The sequence below is a fragment of the Bradysia coprophila genome, chromosome X (assembly GCF_014529535.1).
Source record: "Bradysia coprophila strain Holo2 chromosome X, BU_Bcop_v1, whole genome shotgun sequence".
NCBI lineage: Eukaryota > Metazoa > Arthropoda > Insecta > Diptera > Sciaridae > Bradysia > Bradysia coprophila.
The window spans coordinates 2,510,446-2,530,049 of NC_050737.1; the positions used below are offsets into that span (position 1 = coordinate 2,510,446).

The 19,604-nt window shown below is 34.7% G+C and overlaps 1 protein-coding gene across 1 annotated transcript; it reads left to right on the forward strand.

Moving 5' to 3' along the window:
* Positions 1 to 211: 211 nt before the first annotated feature.
* On the forward strand, positions 212 to 17,621 carry LOC119082322. Its single transcript, XM_037191825.1, has 3 exons — positions 212 to 275; positions 15,794 to 16,244; positions 16,310 to 17,621. The coding sequence occupies exons 1-3, from the start codon at positions 272 to 274 to the stop codon at positions 17,271 to 17,273; spliced, it is 1,419 nt and encodes a 472-aa protein (XP_037047720.1). The 5' UTR covers positions 212 to 271; the 3' UTR covers positions 17,274 to 17,621.
* Positions 17,622 to 19,604: the final 1,983 nt, after the last annotated feature.

The following is a 19,604-nucleotide window of genomic DNA, read 5'->3' on the forward strand; positions in this document are numbered from 1 at the left end:
CCGGGCGTATTACGGTTACGGATGTATTATGGTTACGGACGAAATAGGATTACGGGTCGTACGGGGCTAAGTCGCAGCAAACGCTCCGACTGTTCTGATGCCTTGTTTAATTTGACTAGTTCAATGCGAAGGTCAGACAAGAATAAATAGAGTGAAGAACAAATAATCAATAAATTACCGAACGTAGTTTTCATTTTTTTTTAATTCTTTCAGGGGCTACAACGGGAAGCTGGAAGAAACTTTGGATAAACTGTCAAAGTTCCTGGCCGGTATGGGTAAGTACCTAACGTTAAGAACGACGAAAATTGATACTTTACAAAGAAAGAGAAACAGCAGAAAACTTTACTGTCAAAGGTGATGGTTGAATCTGCTTCGTTTTTTTCGCAATGCTTTTAAACAACTGCATTTATAAGTAAAGCTTATTCCAGTAAGCAGACACACCTTGGCGCGAAAATTGCTACTTTTGCCCCGCTAAAGAATATAAATGCACCTCGGCAAGCATACGTATCACGTAAAAGTACTTTCGGTCTTTGTTCTTGATAAGTAATAGTTATTTACGTATATGTTGTGAACGGTAGGTTTTAGGAAATGTCGCGAGCTGTAGCCCAACTTTTCTGGCTGAGGACCTAGATCACAAAAAAAAATATTAAATTTATGCCCAGGGCATAAAAAAGACTTTTATGTAAATAACTATTTCACGACGCAAGTGTCAACTTATCCAATTTTCTCACCTCATATGAAACCTCGTTTGTTAGTTGTTAAGAGCTTGTGATTCGTTTACCTCTGGAATAGTACTGAAAGTTACTTGTAGCTCTCTTACGCTCTGGCTACAAAAGACGTCCTCGAAAAGAAACATTCCACATAACATTTACCTTGCTGAGCAAATAGCTATCTATCATAGAGCTACATACAACGATTCGGCGGAGTGTTGCTTTTATATATACCAAATGAAACTAGCGTTTCCACATAACATCGCAATTCTGTTAAATTCTCTCGTTAAACCCAACAATCCAATGCATGTGTGTGAAATGCTAAATCAAATCTTTGTTTTCATAAACTAATTTTTGTTACAATTCGTTTAGAAAGTTCTACGTTGCACAAAGTGCAAGTGAACGAATGTGGTGAATAGTTTGAGTGTCGGAAATAATTGAAATGACTACAGAAAATACAATTTATTTAGAAAGAAGTTATGTGAGCAATAAATCTTGGGGCTCTTTAATTTTGGAAACCTTCTTCATTCCAACATTATTTGTAAAGTTTTCAACAGAGTTTACAAGTTTATGTTGCTCGGGCCGGTTCATATGCCGTAATATAATTGATGAAGTTATACCCCATCGAAGCCTTTTCGAAAACATTTTTTTTTAAACTTTTTAACTAAAATTACAATCTCGGTCTAAACCATGTTAGTCTGGACCTAATACAAATACAAAACAGCTTTCTGTGATTTGAACTAGACTCAGGAGTATATAATAACTTTGTATAAATTGCTTGATTTCTAAGAGGAGTTCAAGTCACTGAAACACGTTTTGCATTTAAGTCAAAATTAACATCTACTTTTGCTTTATATTTCTGCAAAAAGGATATTTGTACAAAGAGATACGATATCTTATTTCAACGCCTAAATGTAGTCTATATTTTACCAAAGCACACTAATATAAAATGAGATTCTGAGTTACTTTCTGGAACACTAACATTTCGACATTCTTAGACTGTGTCAAGTTTCATAAGATAATAGTGGTCGTTTTCATTTAAAATATTTCAATTTTCTTAACCGTTTGCAGACGGCTATTTGATCTCCTGACAACGTCTACTAAGGCTGATGAAGTAAACGAGTTTAAGAGCGCTCACCCCTTGGCAAATTTTTAGCCTACATTTGTGCGCAGAAATATTCGTTTTTTGATTATTTATCTTAACTAAAATCTTTTTTTGAAAAAGTAAAACCATTAAAGCATGCAAAAATGTGTTACTTTTAAAGGAAAAATTGGTTAAAATAAGCTAAAAATTTGCCAATGGGTGAGCGCTCTTAACTCTGAAAGTAAAGTTAATGTCAACGAAATTTGTGTCAAGCTTCAGCTGGTCCTTTGCATACAATCACATTCGTTGTGTGTGCTTCAGAGACATGAAATACAATTGGGCGTCTCATATTATATTTTCACTGATTTTACAAAAATCCTTTTTGAAAAATGTAAGGTGGCAATAACCTACACAAATGTGTTAGCTTTCAATATAAACTTAATTTGTTTGTGGCAGTTTGATGAGTTTGAGAAAAATCAACAGTTTGATTTTGCATAAACTCCCGAGCTTTCCCGTAAACAAATCTATTTTTATCAACTCAGTGAAGAAAATTTAAACTTTCGTTGGTTTTTTTTATAGAAAAATGTTGTATGGAACTCTGTGATAAATACATTTTTAGGCACATATGAAAACAATGTATACAAACATTTATCACTCGGTGGCATAAATAACTATTTATTGAACACATTTGCGGGTGGTTATTGTCGTATAACATTTTCCAAAAATATTTTTGTAAAAAGATGTCAGCGAAAATCCGGTACTCAAAAAACGCCCTAATGAAGGCTTTTCAACGAAATATCCACTCCTCTTAATACGACACACACGTGCTACTGTTAAACCTATATACAGGCATATAATCAGATTCGCTAGTAAAACAGCTGAAGCTACTCGACACATTTGTATTTCTTTGAAAATCCGAAATGAAATCTAATTGCAAGAATTGCTAAAATTGACACATTTTCTATTTCGAAAAGGTGATACTCAAGGAGCTCTTTTAGTGCGGAAGAGTAAATTTCGAGGAAAGATCTAGCTTCTAGAAATTAATAAGAAAACGACCGAATGTGTTGGCCAAATTATCTTCTATGAAACCCGGCTCAAATTGATTTCCCATTCCTGCTCGTCTTCATTTTTTTTTTTGGTACAAATTCGCTGCATAGGACTTTTACATCCAAATAAATCACTATATTGACAAAAAAAAATTATATGACACAGAAAATATACATAATACTTTCCTCTTTAGTTCAATATGGTTATACCCCTTTTGGAATATTGTAACATTAATATATAATACACATTTTTTTATTGAAAGGATTTAAACTAATGCCTTTGTAAGCATAAAATACACGTAAGCTAAGGAATTTCATTTAGTGGAAAAAGAAATGGAAGATTAGTTTTTTATGGAAGCTACATCTATATTATGTGGATACTTACACACAAACACACACATACACATCCTATATATATATATTTTTTGTTTGTGTCATTCTAGCCTCCTTTTAATATACGATTTAGAGAGCCAAATAGGGTTTGTAAGCTTTTTTTTAGTGCAAATTATATAGCAGACAACTTTTTCTGCAAAATTTGCCTTCGGCAATTTGCTGTAACGAATAATGTGACTATTTGGAACCAAATTGTATGCAAGTATGTTGTGGATATAAGTTGTTTGAAACTTTGACAATGTAAACTGACCACCGAGGGGCGGATAAATGTGGAGCATCCGTTGCTGCTGGAAAAAATCCTTTCAGAAAATGGACAATCTATGGAAGAAAATTCTTAAATTCCCCAAAGCAAGCGCCTTAAAAAGAGTCATAGAAATTTCCAGGAAACTCTTGAAAGTTGTGGAAAATCATCTGGCATCGCTGACAATTTTTCTTTTTAAAGAAAATCCTTTGCCACCTAAATTTTTAGTTAGTTAAAAAAAATCATATGAATGCAATGCATTCCTTTCTGCGTATTTGCACATACACTACACATATTTCTGAGGTTTTTCCTAGTTTCAACTATATATCAACTCGTTCTCAGAGAGGATGTTTTAAAAGCATGAGGTTCTATACGCAGACGTCTTTCCCGTTTCTTCCCATCGACAATATAACTTTAATTTAATTGAAATATTTTCTATTCGCTAATGCTACTTACACTGAAAGTCTCAGAAATATCTTTGATATTTTTAATATTTTATATTTGAACTTAGCACTAAATTCCGAAGTCGATTTTTCTTACATTATGACATAATGTTCTACATTATGCAGTATATATAATGCAGCCATAATGCCAGCTAAAAAATCGACTTCAGAAGTACGTCTTAAGTCAAAATCCATTTTGTACTTTTTGAGCAGACGTTTTGAATGCAAATGATCGGAAATATTTCCTATGCTCCGTAAAAAGCACAGGAGAATGAGAAACCTCAAATTGAACTTTTACCCTTAATTAAACGCTGTGTTCCTCGACGACACATTCGATTAAGTTTTTTTTTCGAACATTGAGATACACTAGTATCGATTGGATTTGAAATAAAAATTTGCTTTGAGCACGGGTGAGACACGATCTCGTGTACAAAACCACTTTTAAAGGGCATTAAATACTTACGGAAAGTTAGTTGAAACACCTCGAAATTATGCTCCAATGGTCCATTTCACACCACAGACAATGGGTTCACCTCGTTTATTGCCGATAGCTGGTCCACCAATATTTAATTTTGAAATTGGTGACTAGTTGTTCAGTCCTTCATGCACTTATGCCGTCGGTCGGCCCATTCTGCACCATATATATAGTTAGTTAAATTTTGTTAATACACGCACGGAATTTTGAAACTCGACACATTTTCTGTTTTGTGGTTTACTGATGTTTTTGTGAATTTTGCATCTATTTTTGTATGAAGAAATCAAAAACTCCATAACAGACAGAAAATGTGTCGGTTTTCAAAATTCCGTGCGTGTAGATATTATTGATGTGTGTCTTTCATATCTACTTTTAATAAAACTGACTATTTACAATCAGAATGTACGACAGTACCACAACTCAATATTTTCCTCCTACTGCTGGGAAATGGCCCATATATTTCACAAATAATTTCGCTAGTCTTCTTCAATTTACACAAATTTGAAATTAATGATAACCAATTTCGCGGAGATTTGAGAAAATTTGTGAAATTAATTTGCTCGAATAAAGGCCTGCCAAAATGCTAGGGCAAAGGTGTAAAATAAACCAGCAGACATTTTGTTTAAATGAGACATTCAGTTAACAAATTGCAACATACATATCTTTTATCACCTTCGGCGAAATATTAAATAACATGCACCGCACCGCATACTTTAGTAAATATTTGAGTCTCTCGTGCAATAATATGTACATAGCATTAGCATATGTATATTATTTGCTGTTGAAGGAACATTGTAAAATTAAAATCTTTAGTGCAGTAGAGAATCCGATTTTAGGAGTGGCGTTTGTGAGAATAGCCTATGGGTTAAATGGGCAAAGCTCATAGCGCTGAAATAAAACAATTGAGAGCGCTTGGAAATAAACTATTTTTCGTATAAAATGAAAAAAAAAATCTATCGCTGCGCTCGTGATAATTTTCTTTATCCATGAATTTCAATAGACCAGTGCGCTAAAATCGATAACCGATACCTGGTGGTACCAGAAAGAAAGTAAGCGACACCTCGCTCAGCTAGAATGTGCTGACCGTATACTTTTACATCAGAAATTATTCTTTCGATTTTACATATAATTAGGCGATGCTATATTTAATTATTTTTTGTTAAAAATGCTTTTTTCACCAAAAAGTTTTACGCTATTTCAAAATTATATATTTTTCTTCTTACAGCCGAAGAAAAATAGATTTCGGTTTTTTCACCCTTCGGGTAAAACGATAAATTAGAATCGACTTCTGTTCACAAAATATTAACAAACTGTGAAAAATTCACAGTTCGTGCTCAAAATAGTTCACATCTGTACTCGAACTGTGTATCATTTATTCACATGTGCACATTTTGAGTTGTGTACACAGAATGTGAACACTCTGTACACCTGACTTTTTCCGTGTACAGAATGTGAACACTCTGTACACCTGAATTTCTTTTGTAAACAGAATGTGAACACTCTGTGCTCTGGAATTTTAGTGGACAGAATCTTCATTTTTTGGCCAGGTGGCAACGAATACAATCCAAACGATGTTATTTAATCCACAAGCGATTTACAAGTTATAATACATATACATACGTAAATATCGTAACATTGGTAATGCATGTGGGATAAATAGCATTGATTGGATTGTATTGCCAGTTTCTTATTTTTCTTCGACTGTATCACATATTTTTTCATATACTAAAAGTATAGTCATTTTGCTATTCTCTCTCTCTCTCTCTCTCTTTTCTTCTTAATTTATAAAAATTGTCTCAATAAAAAGACTTCTTGTGTCATGCGTCTTCATTATAAATTGTAAAATTGAAAAATTTACTGTAAACACTTTTTTCAAACTAAGATATTAAATCAGTGAACGTCTTCGAGGCATGTGGTAGAACAATTTTATGTTATAAATGTAATTTTGCATCGTTTAAAAATAACTTTGCTCCAAAGCCTCGTCTAATAATTCTGAGATATTTCCAAAATGTCATTCGGTATACGACTAAATCTATACACCCCCACAAACGAAATGTAGATATTTTTATTTGCAAGTTTTAAGTTATTTTGATTATCTAAATGTAAACAGTCTGAATTTAAGCCGACGGCGATCCAATCGAGCTATGGCTCAAATGAGTCGTCGTTCAATTCTGAGAATATCGTGGAACAACTTTTTTCCCGAAATTTTTATTTTTGGCTGGATTAGTTCCTGTTTCACCAACTCACATATATGTAAAAAAAAGTTGCAGTTCTCAATATAAGTGGATATAGTGCCTGGATGCAAATTATCGAGAAATTCTAATTTCTATAATTCACGTATTTTGGTTAGACAGAATAGATATTATAGGAAGATACTTTCAAACACAATTTTGAGGTAGATTTATTATTTTCAAATAAATAATTGATGAAGTAAAATTTTAGAATTTTGGTTCGTTTCGTCAGTCTGTCATCTACAAAAAAAAATTCTAAATAAATAAATAATACAATTTGCTCGAAAAAACGTTATTTGGGAAACTTTAAGTTCGATGATTTTCCAAAATTTGATATACATTGTGAAAAATCAACTCAATTTCTATCTGGTACTGTGGGTATGGTCGAGTGGGGTGTTAATGGATAGAGCTTGAAGTGAGCTAAAAAAACTCCGGGTTAGAGCTTCGTGCTACTAACTTTCGAGGTTTTTCACTTGTTGCAGCGGCTGGGTGGGCCGAACATCGCCGTTTGTTGGTCAATAATATTCAGCTCATTGTCCTTCATAAACGTGCACAATTTGACATTATTCACATTTCGTTGGAGTAATTGATAAAAACGATTTTCGCGATTACTTCGGAGAAAAGTTTTCGAAGGGCCGTGACAGCCCAACACTAAATTTTCGGAAAAAAAAGTTGTTCCACGATATTCTCAGAATTGAACGACGATTCATTTGAGCCATACCTCAATCGGATCGCCGTCGGCTTGAATCCCGATTCCATATAAGCTGTTCGAAGTTTTGGCGAATTGACTCTTAACTTATAACGGTATCAGCGATGCAATTTTTCTAATTATTAACAAAATACCCACCGAGTTAATTAATATAATTTAAAAAAATAGATACAAAAAGAGGATGCTTTTTAAATGTCATGCAAATGTCATTTAAACTATGAAAAATATAAACAAACGACAAAATTATGTAGGTTTGAGTATGAATTTATATATATAAAAATGTCAAATTCTTTTTACTCCCTATTTTCTTGGAGAGTGCCGCTTATCACTTCTCTGGTGATAGCAGAAGTACGCTGAGACAATTTAAAAGTTTTTTTTTTTCGCATAGGCATGGTGAAAAATTGTGCTTTGCTTTACAGTTTATGACAGTTCCTTCAGAACTTACATATTTTTACGAGTATTAAACGAGTACCCATAGCCATTGAAAATGTGAATCGATAGCAGTATCGAAATATTTGACAGTAAACAAACAACACATTTGAATTGAGCTACATCGCCTAAGGAAAAGAAACCAAATCTGAAAATTATCTACAGCTCAGTGAGAGAATATTAACTCAATCCATTCTGCCCAGAAATAGTATTCGTTAATGCATTATAGATATTGAAGTACTAGATTTTCGTGCGAATATACGCGCGGCATATTAAGTAAATTTCAAAGAAACATGAATACATAATGTGGGAGTAACGTGTGTTAAAAAGGAAAAATGTTGCTGGCGTAGTTTTTCTAGATGTGCGTATTTTCTTTAACAAAAAAAAACATTTCAATGAAATGAATATTAATCTTCAAGAAAAGGGTTCTTCGTTTCAATCAATCAATTTCTTATAACTACTAAGCTCAAATATCCTTACAACCATAGATGCAACACGATATAGTTGTTGATAAAATTTATTTGTTAACACTAAAGGGTAGGCTTTTCGATTGATCTAACGTTGGTTCGTTACATTAATTTCGAAATCAGCTTAAAAATGCCCTAGCCTCCTATCTTCAATTTGAGACGTCAACAGCCTGAGTGCTATTATATATGGAAAACAACTTTTTATCCTCCTACAACTTGGAATTAAAATGAAATATTTAGAAATCTCACGGTAGACGGTAGACGGAAAGATTTATTACGACACAACCAGCCTCAATACAATAGTTGTTTTATTCCTGATTGTCGACGATGACGAGGGTGAGCTACAGTACCAATAAAACGACTATACATAGCTACCAGATACACAGAAATAGATTGGAGATCACAGCCATCAGCCATAAAATATATTTCAACCTAATAACTTTCTGAATTTAATTAAGAAACTCTGCCCAACATTCAACTCAATAAAATATATCCATAAATGTTATATAACCATTTATTTTACGTATAAACGATTTTATACAAGACCCATTAACCCCCGCACATACCCAAAGAGTAAGAAAAATTTCGGAGTAAAACGTTGAATGAAAGAATAATTGAATTTTCACGTCTTTAACATCTAACAAAATTATGAAAAAAAGGAGAAAATATCCGAATATAACATTCAGCAACTATAAAGACATTAGTATGGTCATTATCATTATACTCAGGTTCTTGCAGGCTAAGAAATTGTAGGATTGTGGCCGCGCTACATCTTTTGCACATTTAATATGGATATACAAACAAACGCATATGTACACTTAGCATTGTTTCCGTAATTTTTCTTTTTCCATTTTTTTTTATTCTAACGACCAATGTTCTTTCTTCTGTCCACGCGCAACCGGTCGTAAATGTGGTATTCTTTCTGTTGTGGAAAAATATGTTTTCTGATATAAATTTTATGTTGTCTTTTTACCGTAGGGATCATTTATTCAAAGTGTTGTTTAGGTTACCAGCAGCCGTCGTTTTGAGGTCTCTTTTGCGAAAATAATATCATGTAACATTCATTAGTTGTTGATCCTGCATTTATACACATATCTTATATCTGAGAGCGTTATCTCAGGTCTACGGCAATAACACTTTTATAATATCAAGTAAAGATAAACAAACATTACAACGCTGCTATACTTGGCCGCGAATAATAATACTTTATAACTCGATCGTCTAAATCACTCATTGTAAGTGTATAATTTACCACAGATTTTCTATTAACAAATCTCAAGTAACATATAGGACGAAACCGGTTACGAGACCCCCACCAGCTACGGGCCATCTAGAACAAATTACGTTTACGTTTTATTGACATGAGAAACCAAATAAGCCTGGCTCGAAACCGGTGTCGTACCCTAGAATAGTACAATGGTAATTTAATCTGAATTTTCGTTATGCTTGATGAAACATTGGTTTTAGTATCGTTTCATAGAACTGGTCCTAGCATGTACATTGAATTGACAAGTGTCAAATTTGGAGGTATTAGTGATGAGGATTGTTTGTATTGTATGTTTTAACTTATATAACGAAAACAGGGCATTTATACTTGACAGAAGAAACACAGTGCCTGCTGTGAATATTTTCTATGAGCAGTGTTGTGATCGTTTAGATTATTCAGTTCCCTAGGCGTAAATAGATTCCTATGGATTAAAGTAGACGATTTGCGTTATATTCGGCTTATTTCTCTATATGCCTTAACGAATAGTTAGACTGGACCAAAGGTGTATTTCATTAGCGTTTTAAATAGTCTGACTATGTCAAGGGCCCTCTCAATAGACAAAACTGACAAATTAAAATGAACAATCATAATTCCTCTAGGTAGTCTACCTCTATGGACTATGTCAATAGAAGTGTTTTTGATAGTTTAAAACGAATAAACATCGTAAGCCAAAGCCTTCTCGGAACGGAGAAATGAATGAAACTTAATTTTTCTTATCATTCGCTAATGTCACATGGCGCTCTTCTATATATGTGTATGTAATACATACGGGATCACTGAAAAGTTACAGAAATACACTCAATATAACAAAAAATCGTATTATCCTTTACATTGCGGAGAATCTATTTTTTGAAGAAATGCATGCCAAATTCAGCTAAGACTTTTTATCACCTAAAATGGATATAGTAGAAACACAAGAAAATACCTCGTCAATTATGTCACCTCAAAAGCAGTATTGTAGTTCAAAAGAAAGATGTAAACCAACGATGACATAACATCTGCTTTTGTAGTATAGTTTTATAGAACAAAAAAAGCAGAGAAGCTTTTATATACCGCCTTTCGAAAATATATTTCATATTATTTTCATGCCATCACCTTTTTGCTGGAATAAATAGTAGTACCGTTAAAACATGATCTTACGCGAGGCACGTATGGTGAAATTAGAAAGTGCTTTTTGTAAAGTTTTAAAATTAAACTACCAGAAAGAAGTACTCACTTCATCGTAAGAGGAAAATTTTAGCTTGAAAATTGAAAGCACTTACATAAAGTGTGTCATTTTTTTATCTTGGAGTTTCATTTCACCGCCAAGTGTGCAAATAGGTCTTAAGAGAGCCTTTATAAAGAAACAAGAAGGATATACCGTCTGAATATTTGTGTGTTTGGGTACGAGATTCTATTGTTATTCGTTGTTCGATTTTTCAGTATTTTACAGAGTAGTGAACACCCACAGTAAATCAGGCTCTTACAAATGACAAAAAAAACATCATCACAAGCAATTGGAAGATTTTTTTAGTGAACTAAATGAATTTCGAATGAACAGGACGGCTAAGCATATAAACATTTGTCTATGTTGGTTCTAGGTTGCTCCAAATAGTTAGCTGCTACACTTAAATGCCGCATATTTAAAAGCAAAAAGGGTCTCTTTAACTGGCCTCCATCAACTTCATCAACCCCAACAACACAAATAAACATTTCTCTCAAAACTAGTTTTCCCACAAGTTTTGCCACCATCAAAATTATCTAAATGTAGTACCGATATGTAATCAATTATTTACCAAGCCCACAGAAATATGTTTGTAGCAATCAATCTTAGTATCGATCAAGTTGTATTGATTGGATAACCTGAAACCATTCGACGATATATTTTATCTTTCTTTCATTCTCGACGAGATTCGCTGCTTATCGCTGAAATGGTTACTTCTGCGTTGTGTTGGTTGTATATATTTCTTTTTTCTTTAAACATTCAATTGCTAAGGAAACGTAATTGGCAATTTAGTTATAGGGAAAGTTTTCGTCTCTAGTCTATATCCGCCGATGACTGTTACGAACTCTGCGTGCGGTCAACAATTGTTACTTGAAAAAGGAATCGAATGAGTGGAAAAGTCACCGCATTTGTTAACCTTTGTTCTAACACGGAAATATATGTGTCTGAAGCATTTCTTATGAAAACACATTCTCATCGTTTTCTGAGTGAATTAGCTACACCAATCTATTTTAAATCGACATACGATTATCCTACTAAACATCAACGCTCAACTTTTTTCTTATTTGACATAAAAAAAACATTTTAAGAGTGACTCGCTCCGAACGAATATACATGATTAAGGATACCAATAAAGAAAACATTCTTGACAACGAAATTTTTCAATGTTCGCACTTTTCAATTTGTTTCGCTTTTTTCTCGAAAACTTTGATGTTATTATATCAAGTTTCTGGAAAAGAACCAAAATGTATAAGTCAATATAATTAAATAATACTTGCCCTGCCTTTGGAAATGGCAATCATCCACGGCCGTTCAGATGATGTGACGCAAGTCCCAGATGAGGCGAAGTCACCATTATCTTCAATTTTTTGTAGTCTGCACAGCTGATTTTACCGCAGTTCTTGAACTGGAAAATAATCAGTGATTATTGCATCGGAAAATCCCAATATACGTGTGAGATCTATTTCGAAGCCCCTTCTGCGGACGTGACTTTCATCAGAGCTATGTGAGTCACAAACTGTAGCAGGAAGAGAAGGTAGTACCTTAAAGTTCATTTTATTTTATTTGTTTTATTCAATCTTGAACTAATATGAACTCGAAATGTTTTCTTCAGTAGCGATTGAGTAGTGCTTAAGTAACAAATCAGAACGATGCCGAAATGTTTTTTATTTCTCATTTTCCTCTGTCGCGAATCGACTATGGACCAAAGCTTTCGTAAACCATTTCCACGAAACCGAAGCAAAACTTTTCGTGATATACACTAATTATAAAATAGATTTCTCCGTGTCTTTCATTATTTTGCATTGCCACACGCTATACAGAAACAATGGAATAGCTTTTAAAACAAACCACAAAATGGAATTACTTCCTTAAATGAATAATGACATTCTATTCAAGAAATCTTTTGTCAACCGAGATTTAACTGAAAACTCCTTACTACTCAAGCTTTATAGTTGAAACGAAGAATCAATCGAAACGTGTTGTTGATTGCAATTGGAAAATTTGCGACGTAAATATGGTTTATTAATTCATTTTTCACGCAATTCTTCAGGTTTCCTTAAAAATATACGTCACAACATTGTTATTTACCTGTAGAATTTGGAATATCTTCTTGTTCTCGGAGGTGGTAAATTGTAGAAATAGTAAATTCTATACATAATAATAGTACCAATTTCATTTTTTTTGTGTATTTTTCAATGCAGAAGGTCATATTTTGCGTTCAAAATTGATAAGGGAAATCTACTTTAGTCACAAATACTATTTCGCTGGTAATCAATAGGGGTAAAAGTCAATACTGTTTGGAAAGTTCGTAGAAACGGAAAGTCATCTGTTATCGATAAAGATGACAAAAATAAGAGCATAGCTCCGGGCAATGATTACTTACAATAGCAAAAAGTACATCAAATCTAAAAAAGTAAAAGATTTGGTGTATCAAACCCTTGAAACAAAGGCAGTGACAGATTTAATTGCATTTATGACAATACCAACTGTACTGTTTGTAATAAAGATAAGATTGTTAAGAGTTTTAGAATCCATTGTCATAATGTATGTGTTCATAGATTTGACACGATGATACCAGCGAATTTCAAACCATTTAAATTCTTTTGACGACATTTTTGATACGAATAGGTGTTTCGTACGGGTCGGCGTTAGCTATGTTTTTGTTTAGTGCTGATATCAGTTTCACTTTTGATCAACAAACCTCACGAACGAAAACTGGAGATTTTCAAATCTTTATCCATAGTTAAAGTTATGTAATATATATTTATGCCTCTAAAACTGTAAAACGGTATCTCGGTTTGAGATGGAGTAAACGATTCGAGACGACGTCGAGAACCTTGTCAAGAACCAAGATACCGTTTTGCAGTTTTAGTAGCATAAATAGAGTTTTATATATCGACCATGTGAAAGATCACTTGCTCTACCGTAAAGTGGACTTTATATTCGAAACTCACTTGCTGCTCCGTAAAGTGGATTTAAAATTTGAGAGATGTATTAGTACATTATGCACCACCGAGCGAAAGGCATAATACATAATCCAAATCGTCAAAATAAAAATTTAGTCAGAGGTGCATACGCTATTTTATCTGCTGGAAACAGATTGTATCGAGATAAACAAATTTGCCCTAGAGAGCATAGCATCGAGATTGCCGTTCTAGGCATATAAAAACAACTATTACTCATTGGTGGCGATCGTTACGAAGTATACTAATTTAATTGTTTATCCTTCATATTTTATTCCGTTTATTGAATTTAAACGAAAACTATTGAAATTGTAATGATTTTAATGAATTTGTAATTTCTTCACAGATGCAATTTCCCGTTTCGTAGCAATCTTAGTGACAGATAAATGACTCTAAAGCAATAAACTCTCTACGACTTATAGGTGTCGGGGAATCTCGCACACGCGATCATAGTATGCGTCCTTTTACGACATGTAACGAAAGTCATGACTGTGCGAGATTCACCACTTAGATGTGAATATCGCACACCATGAATTTGTGTGGTGTGCGAGATTACCCTACCCCGACTTATAACGCCCGAAGATTAAAGGTAGTGAGTACAGCTCGCTACTCTCACAAATCCTACTCCTCGAATATTGTTAACAGTAAGGTTTTCTGCTTTTGGAATTTATAACCATATTTATAATTGAGAAGCGGTAATCATTACTTAAGGAAATGGTTGGCATAAAGACTATTTACATAAAAAAAAAATGATTTTTCTAAAAGGACCTACGTCACGACCTATGTGCTACTATGTGGTCATTCCTTTTTTTTTAAATATAGGTTGACAGAACAAACATGTTCGTGGTGTGGTAACACGCCCTCCTTGTATGGGTCTAAAAATTTCACGTTATTGCTCCAACGCGGAAAAAACTTTGTTAATGAAAACATTGTGAACAAGAAATACTCACTACGTTGTTAGAATATTAAAAAAAGACGACGACGACGGGTTTTATATATCCACTATACCATAAATCTGAAACGATTTCGCAAGCTTTTTAAACATAAATTTGCTGTTATCAAGGCGCACGTGATGTTCCTGTTACATCAATGGTAATTGTTTCAAGGAATACGTACTTTATGCGCAAATATGATGTTAGCACCGATTGAAATGATTCATCTAGAATTTCAATCGAGTTTAAAGTTAATTATGAAACAAATGCGACAATGAGAAGTATTTCCAAGTGGTAGTCAATTTAAATTAGATAAGTTCGGCACGTAAACGAATATTTTATATTCCCAGCAAATTAAAATCAAGTTTTTTCCCTCATTTTCACATAAATTTTCTTCTCTTTTTCTCAATATATTAGGAAGAAGTTTTGTCAAAAACAGCCATATATATAACAGCCACGACTGAATATCTATATTATAATAATAATCATCATCGAGTACTATGTTGTTTATCTCTAACTGCAGATGAAATACGAAAGACGTTTTTTACCGACTTTGAGGTCTAATGAACATTTTCGTTTCCACAGAGAAATTTTAGCTGATTAAAAAGCTTCGTCTATGACAACATTTACCACTAAATTTGAAAGCTAATTCATTTTCATAATTATGATTCAAATCACATTTAACTAAGAAAGTACTTTCTCCGCCGACCCATGAATAATTCAATTTATCACGGTTAGGGAGTAGAAACTAGTTTGTCCGGGTGTTTTCTCAAGCGTGTAATAGTAGATTATAGGTTTCCGTTTTGACTTAAGCGCCTCACATCCCGTCTAACACACAAAAATGTTACAGCAAAATGATTTTTAACGTGTTTGCAAAATGTAAATAAGAAAGTCTGCTGCGAGCAAAACAAAATACGGCTGGATTTTCTTTTGAAAAGAATATAAAATAATATTCGGCTAAGTCCCGAGTTAAGCTGGCGAACATTTTGGATTTTGGATTTAATGCCGAAAAATGCCAATTTGAAACATTCCAATACTTGAATTCAAAATAAAGGAAAGAGGGTAACACAAGTTTTAAGTAAAAAACAAGCATCTTAGTTCATGTCTATATTGGCAGTGCACATATTGTTTGAAATAACTCCCAACAATGCCCAAACATTTGTCTCAATCTTAATATTTCTCTACAAATTTCATTACAGATCACTTTCGTCTTCGTCGCTCCTCATTTACACCCACCTTCAATCAGGGCAATCAAGAACCCACAATCGTTGTGGAAGAATCCGCCAACTATTTCGAAGAAGAAGAAGTACCGACCCGAAAATCAACACCACGTGACAGTCTCGATATAGATTCGCCAGTAAATCCTTACTTACTGTCACCATGGCGCGATCCTCGCGAAACACGGAAACACTCGCTACCTTCCCAACAAGTTACAGAAGGTATAACAGCCAGCCAGGTCAGACGTTTGTCGGAGCGAGGAGGAGAGGGATCTGGACCCACACCGCGAGAAGCTGCATTTTTAGCCACATTATCACAAGCGCCTCAACCATCTGGGCGTCGTCATTCAGTGGTTACAATATCAAAGGTACCTCAAACAGTATTCGGGCGAGGTCGCCGTGAATCTGTGGCTGCATTTCCAGCTGGAAGCAGGTAATTTTTTTTTCTCTCACAATGCTCAACCATGTACGTCTGTAACGAAATATTTTGGTGCTTAGAGGCACGTTGTCGTCCCGCAGAGAAAGTCAAACGTCTGGAGGTCCACCAGCAACTGATCCCATTGGCAGCATTCACAATTTGCAATTGGATATAATGGATGATATTGTGCAGGCGCGAAAGGCAAGAATGAAATTGTGGAATACTTCCAGTGAAAAGGTTTGTGAGGTTCAGACTGTTGAAGGGGCGGGCTCAAGTTCACCAAAAAGATATTCTAATCGTCGATATTCAGACTTCGTTGCATCGTCGCTTACTCCAATACCAGCCAATCGAAGGGCCTCAGAGAACCCATGTATTTCGCCATCAGTATCGAGTGCATCGTCTAGTTTTCTGAAAAAATCTGGAATTGTCGTGACTAAAAACGATCTTATGACGCTTATGTCTTCATTAACTTCTTCCGCTACAGAAATAAATAAGGTAGACGAAACTCCAATCACACCGAAACAATCATCTAACACATTAGCACCAGATTCAATTGGTATGTCTCGATCCAATCGATCAAACAGTTTCGACGTGTCTATCCTCCATAATGCCAAACAATTGATATCGAATGCATCTAGCGACAAAAATACGGCCGCACTATCAGGTTGGTTTGAAAAGCGACATCAACCAATGGCCCGAAAAAAGTCAATGAAACCCAACAGCGCGACTGTTTCATTTTCGAAAGAAGTCTTAGATCGATTCAAGGACAAAGAGGATAGTCGTAAAGAGACAAAAAAACCGAAAAGTAAATTGCGATGGGACAATAAGTCATCCTTTGTTGACCCTCATGTGATTGGAAATGCAATCGAAGGATTTTTGCGAAAAGGTTCATCAAGCAAAGGAGCAGTGCCTAAGGAGTCTCGTGTAAAAAAGTCGTCTTCCTCCAAATCTAGCTTTTGGTTTGGTAAAGCAGAAGAGGATGATTCGACCGATACGTGTGATTCGTCGTTATGTTCGACGTTAAAGGACCTATTTGTAAAATAATACTCAGCGCATTTTAAGTTTTAAATCAATGTTTCAATTCAGTTCCAATTTGTTAGTCTGTGGTGAGCGGTAGGTATACTAATAATGTGATTTTCCCATTTATTCGGTTTTGGCAAAAGCATTTATAAAGTTTGACGAGGTCGGTTCACGGTTTTCGATAAATAATGTAGTGGCGGAACCACTTTGTACCAAATCAATACAACTACTGTCGCTGCCACTATTGCTCATAGCAAGTGGTGTGTCGGCAATGCAGGCTATATTCATATTTACTGAGAACAGATGCGCACAGCAAATAGCTAAGATCAATAACTAACACCATATAGTAACAGTAGCGTTGTAGGTTTTAATTCCGTTGACATATTCGACGCTGGTTGTCGATCTCAGCAATTTGGACTATATTGTATTGTTCTCAGTTTGGGTGGTTTTGACATAAACGATACAACATCATGGCGAAAAGATGAATAACGCCTCGAATCTATTCTAAGCGTGGAAATGCGAAGCACCTAGCAGATACAGTAGTTATTACCTGACGTCATGCACGTCATGCATAGCTTTCTAATAAAGTATTTTCCAGTTTTTCTGTATTAAAAAAAAATAATTAAAATTTGACATTCTAACAGTTGTACAATGAGAAGTGACATGTTACACTGTCGTGGCTCGCTATAAATTTCTGTCTGTTATCTATGCTAGGCTAGGTGCTTTGGAAAACAAGATAATATGAATCCATGTTCGTTCATAAGTTTGATTTTGCATTGGATAAAACTGTGATGCGGAAATGTTATTGCAGTTATACATCAAATATTCCGACTCTAGAATTTGGAAAGAAATTTCCCTTTTCAGCACAGCCCCCTTTTCAGCACAGCCTATTTTTAGAAAATTTCGCTTTTCAGTCCACCTATCAAAGTTTAAGGCTCTAGTAACGAAACCGAAAAGTTTCCCACGGTCTAAAAGTTCAGTTAAGTCGGTTAAAGTATTTCACGCCCACATGTACTTGAAACCCATTTAGTTACGATCTCCGTTTTAGTTCTAGTGACGTAACATACTGTTTGCAACAAGTGTTCTATTTTGATATTGTGACTATACTAGACATTGTCAACTTCTGAAGGTAATCAGGCTTCTTTTAGACAATAAATTCTTTTTGCCTTTTTGTTTGATAAAAATCCTGATAAAACGGCCACGACATGTATACATGAGAGTCTATGTACATAATCATTCCCTTCTGAGGCCACGGTTTTAAAATTATCTCACAGTAATATAGCATCCGATACGAAAAACATTTGTTCAAATGCGTTTACTGTTGAGCGCAAGGCCTAGTGTTATAGGTCAAACTGAAAGTATTGGTTCTAATTGACGAATCAAATTTGTGCTATGCGTGTCCAAGGGACTTGTGACAAAATTCTTTCTGCAAATAATATTTTACTTGAAACTTTGTTTGGATTAATGTATGAGTTGGTAGATTTCTTATGGGAAATTGTTTTAAGAATGTCGATAAATATTGCACGAGGGAGGACATGTTCTCAGGTATTTTATGTTAAAATGTTGAAGATTCGATGTATTAAAAGATGTCACATTTTGTACATCCACTATTTGGAAGAAACCAATTTCTTGGCTAATAGTGGAATGAATTGGATAGTAGATTACATCGGATGCTGCGAAAATAATTCATTACATGAGCCTTTTGTGATAAAAACAAACTCACAAGTAAGTTTTTCTTGGAGCAACTATCTTCTGTAACAATAGTTTAGGCAAGTAGAGTTTGTAGATCCGAACCGAAGGCGAGGTATCTTCTTCTTCTTCTTCTTTTCAGCCTGTTTCTATCCACTGCTGGATGTAGGCCTCTCCAACTTCTTTCCATTTCGTACGATCCATTGCCATTTGCTGCCAGTTTGTACCTCTTAATTCCGTTTGTCCATCTCTCTGGTGGTCTACCTACAGCTCGTCTTTTATATGGTCGCCAGTTCATGATCTTTTTGGTCCAACGTTCCTCTATCCGTCTTGCAATATGTCCCGCCCAGCTCCATTTCAGAGATGCTATTCTTTCCATGACATCAACGACCCTGGTTTGTTGTCAAATCCATTGATTCGTCATTCTGTCTCTGAGTGTTATTCCAAGCATACTCCGTTCCATGGCTATTTGTGTCACTCTCAATTTATCTTCGGATGCTTTCGTTAAAGTTAACGTTTCCGCTCCATAAGTGAGCACTGGAAGGACACAAGTGTCGAAAACTTTGCGTTTCAGACATTATTATTCATTTTGCTTTTGAAAAGGCGAGGTATACAGCTACATATATCGAAAACCAGTTACCGAAAATGATACGATAATATTCTTTA

What these genes read in the sequence shown, in the direction of transcription:
- LOC119082322 (XM_037191825.1), top strand. An exon ending in GCATTTCCAGCTGGAAGCAG is followed by an intron (nt 16,245 to 16,309) that starts GTAATTTTTTTT and finishes TTTGGTGCTTAG; the next exon opens with AGGCACGTTGTCGTCCCGCA.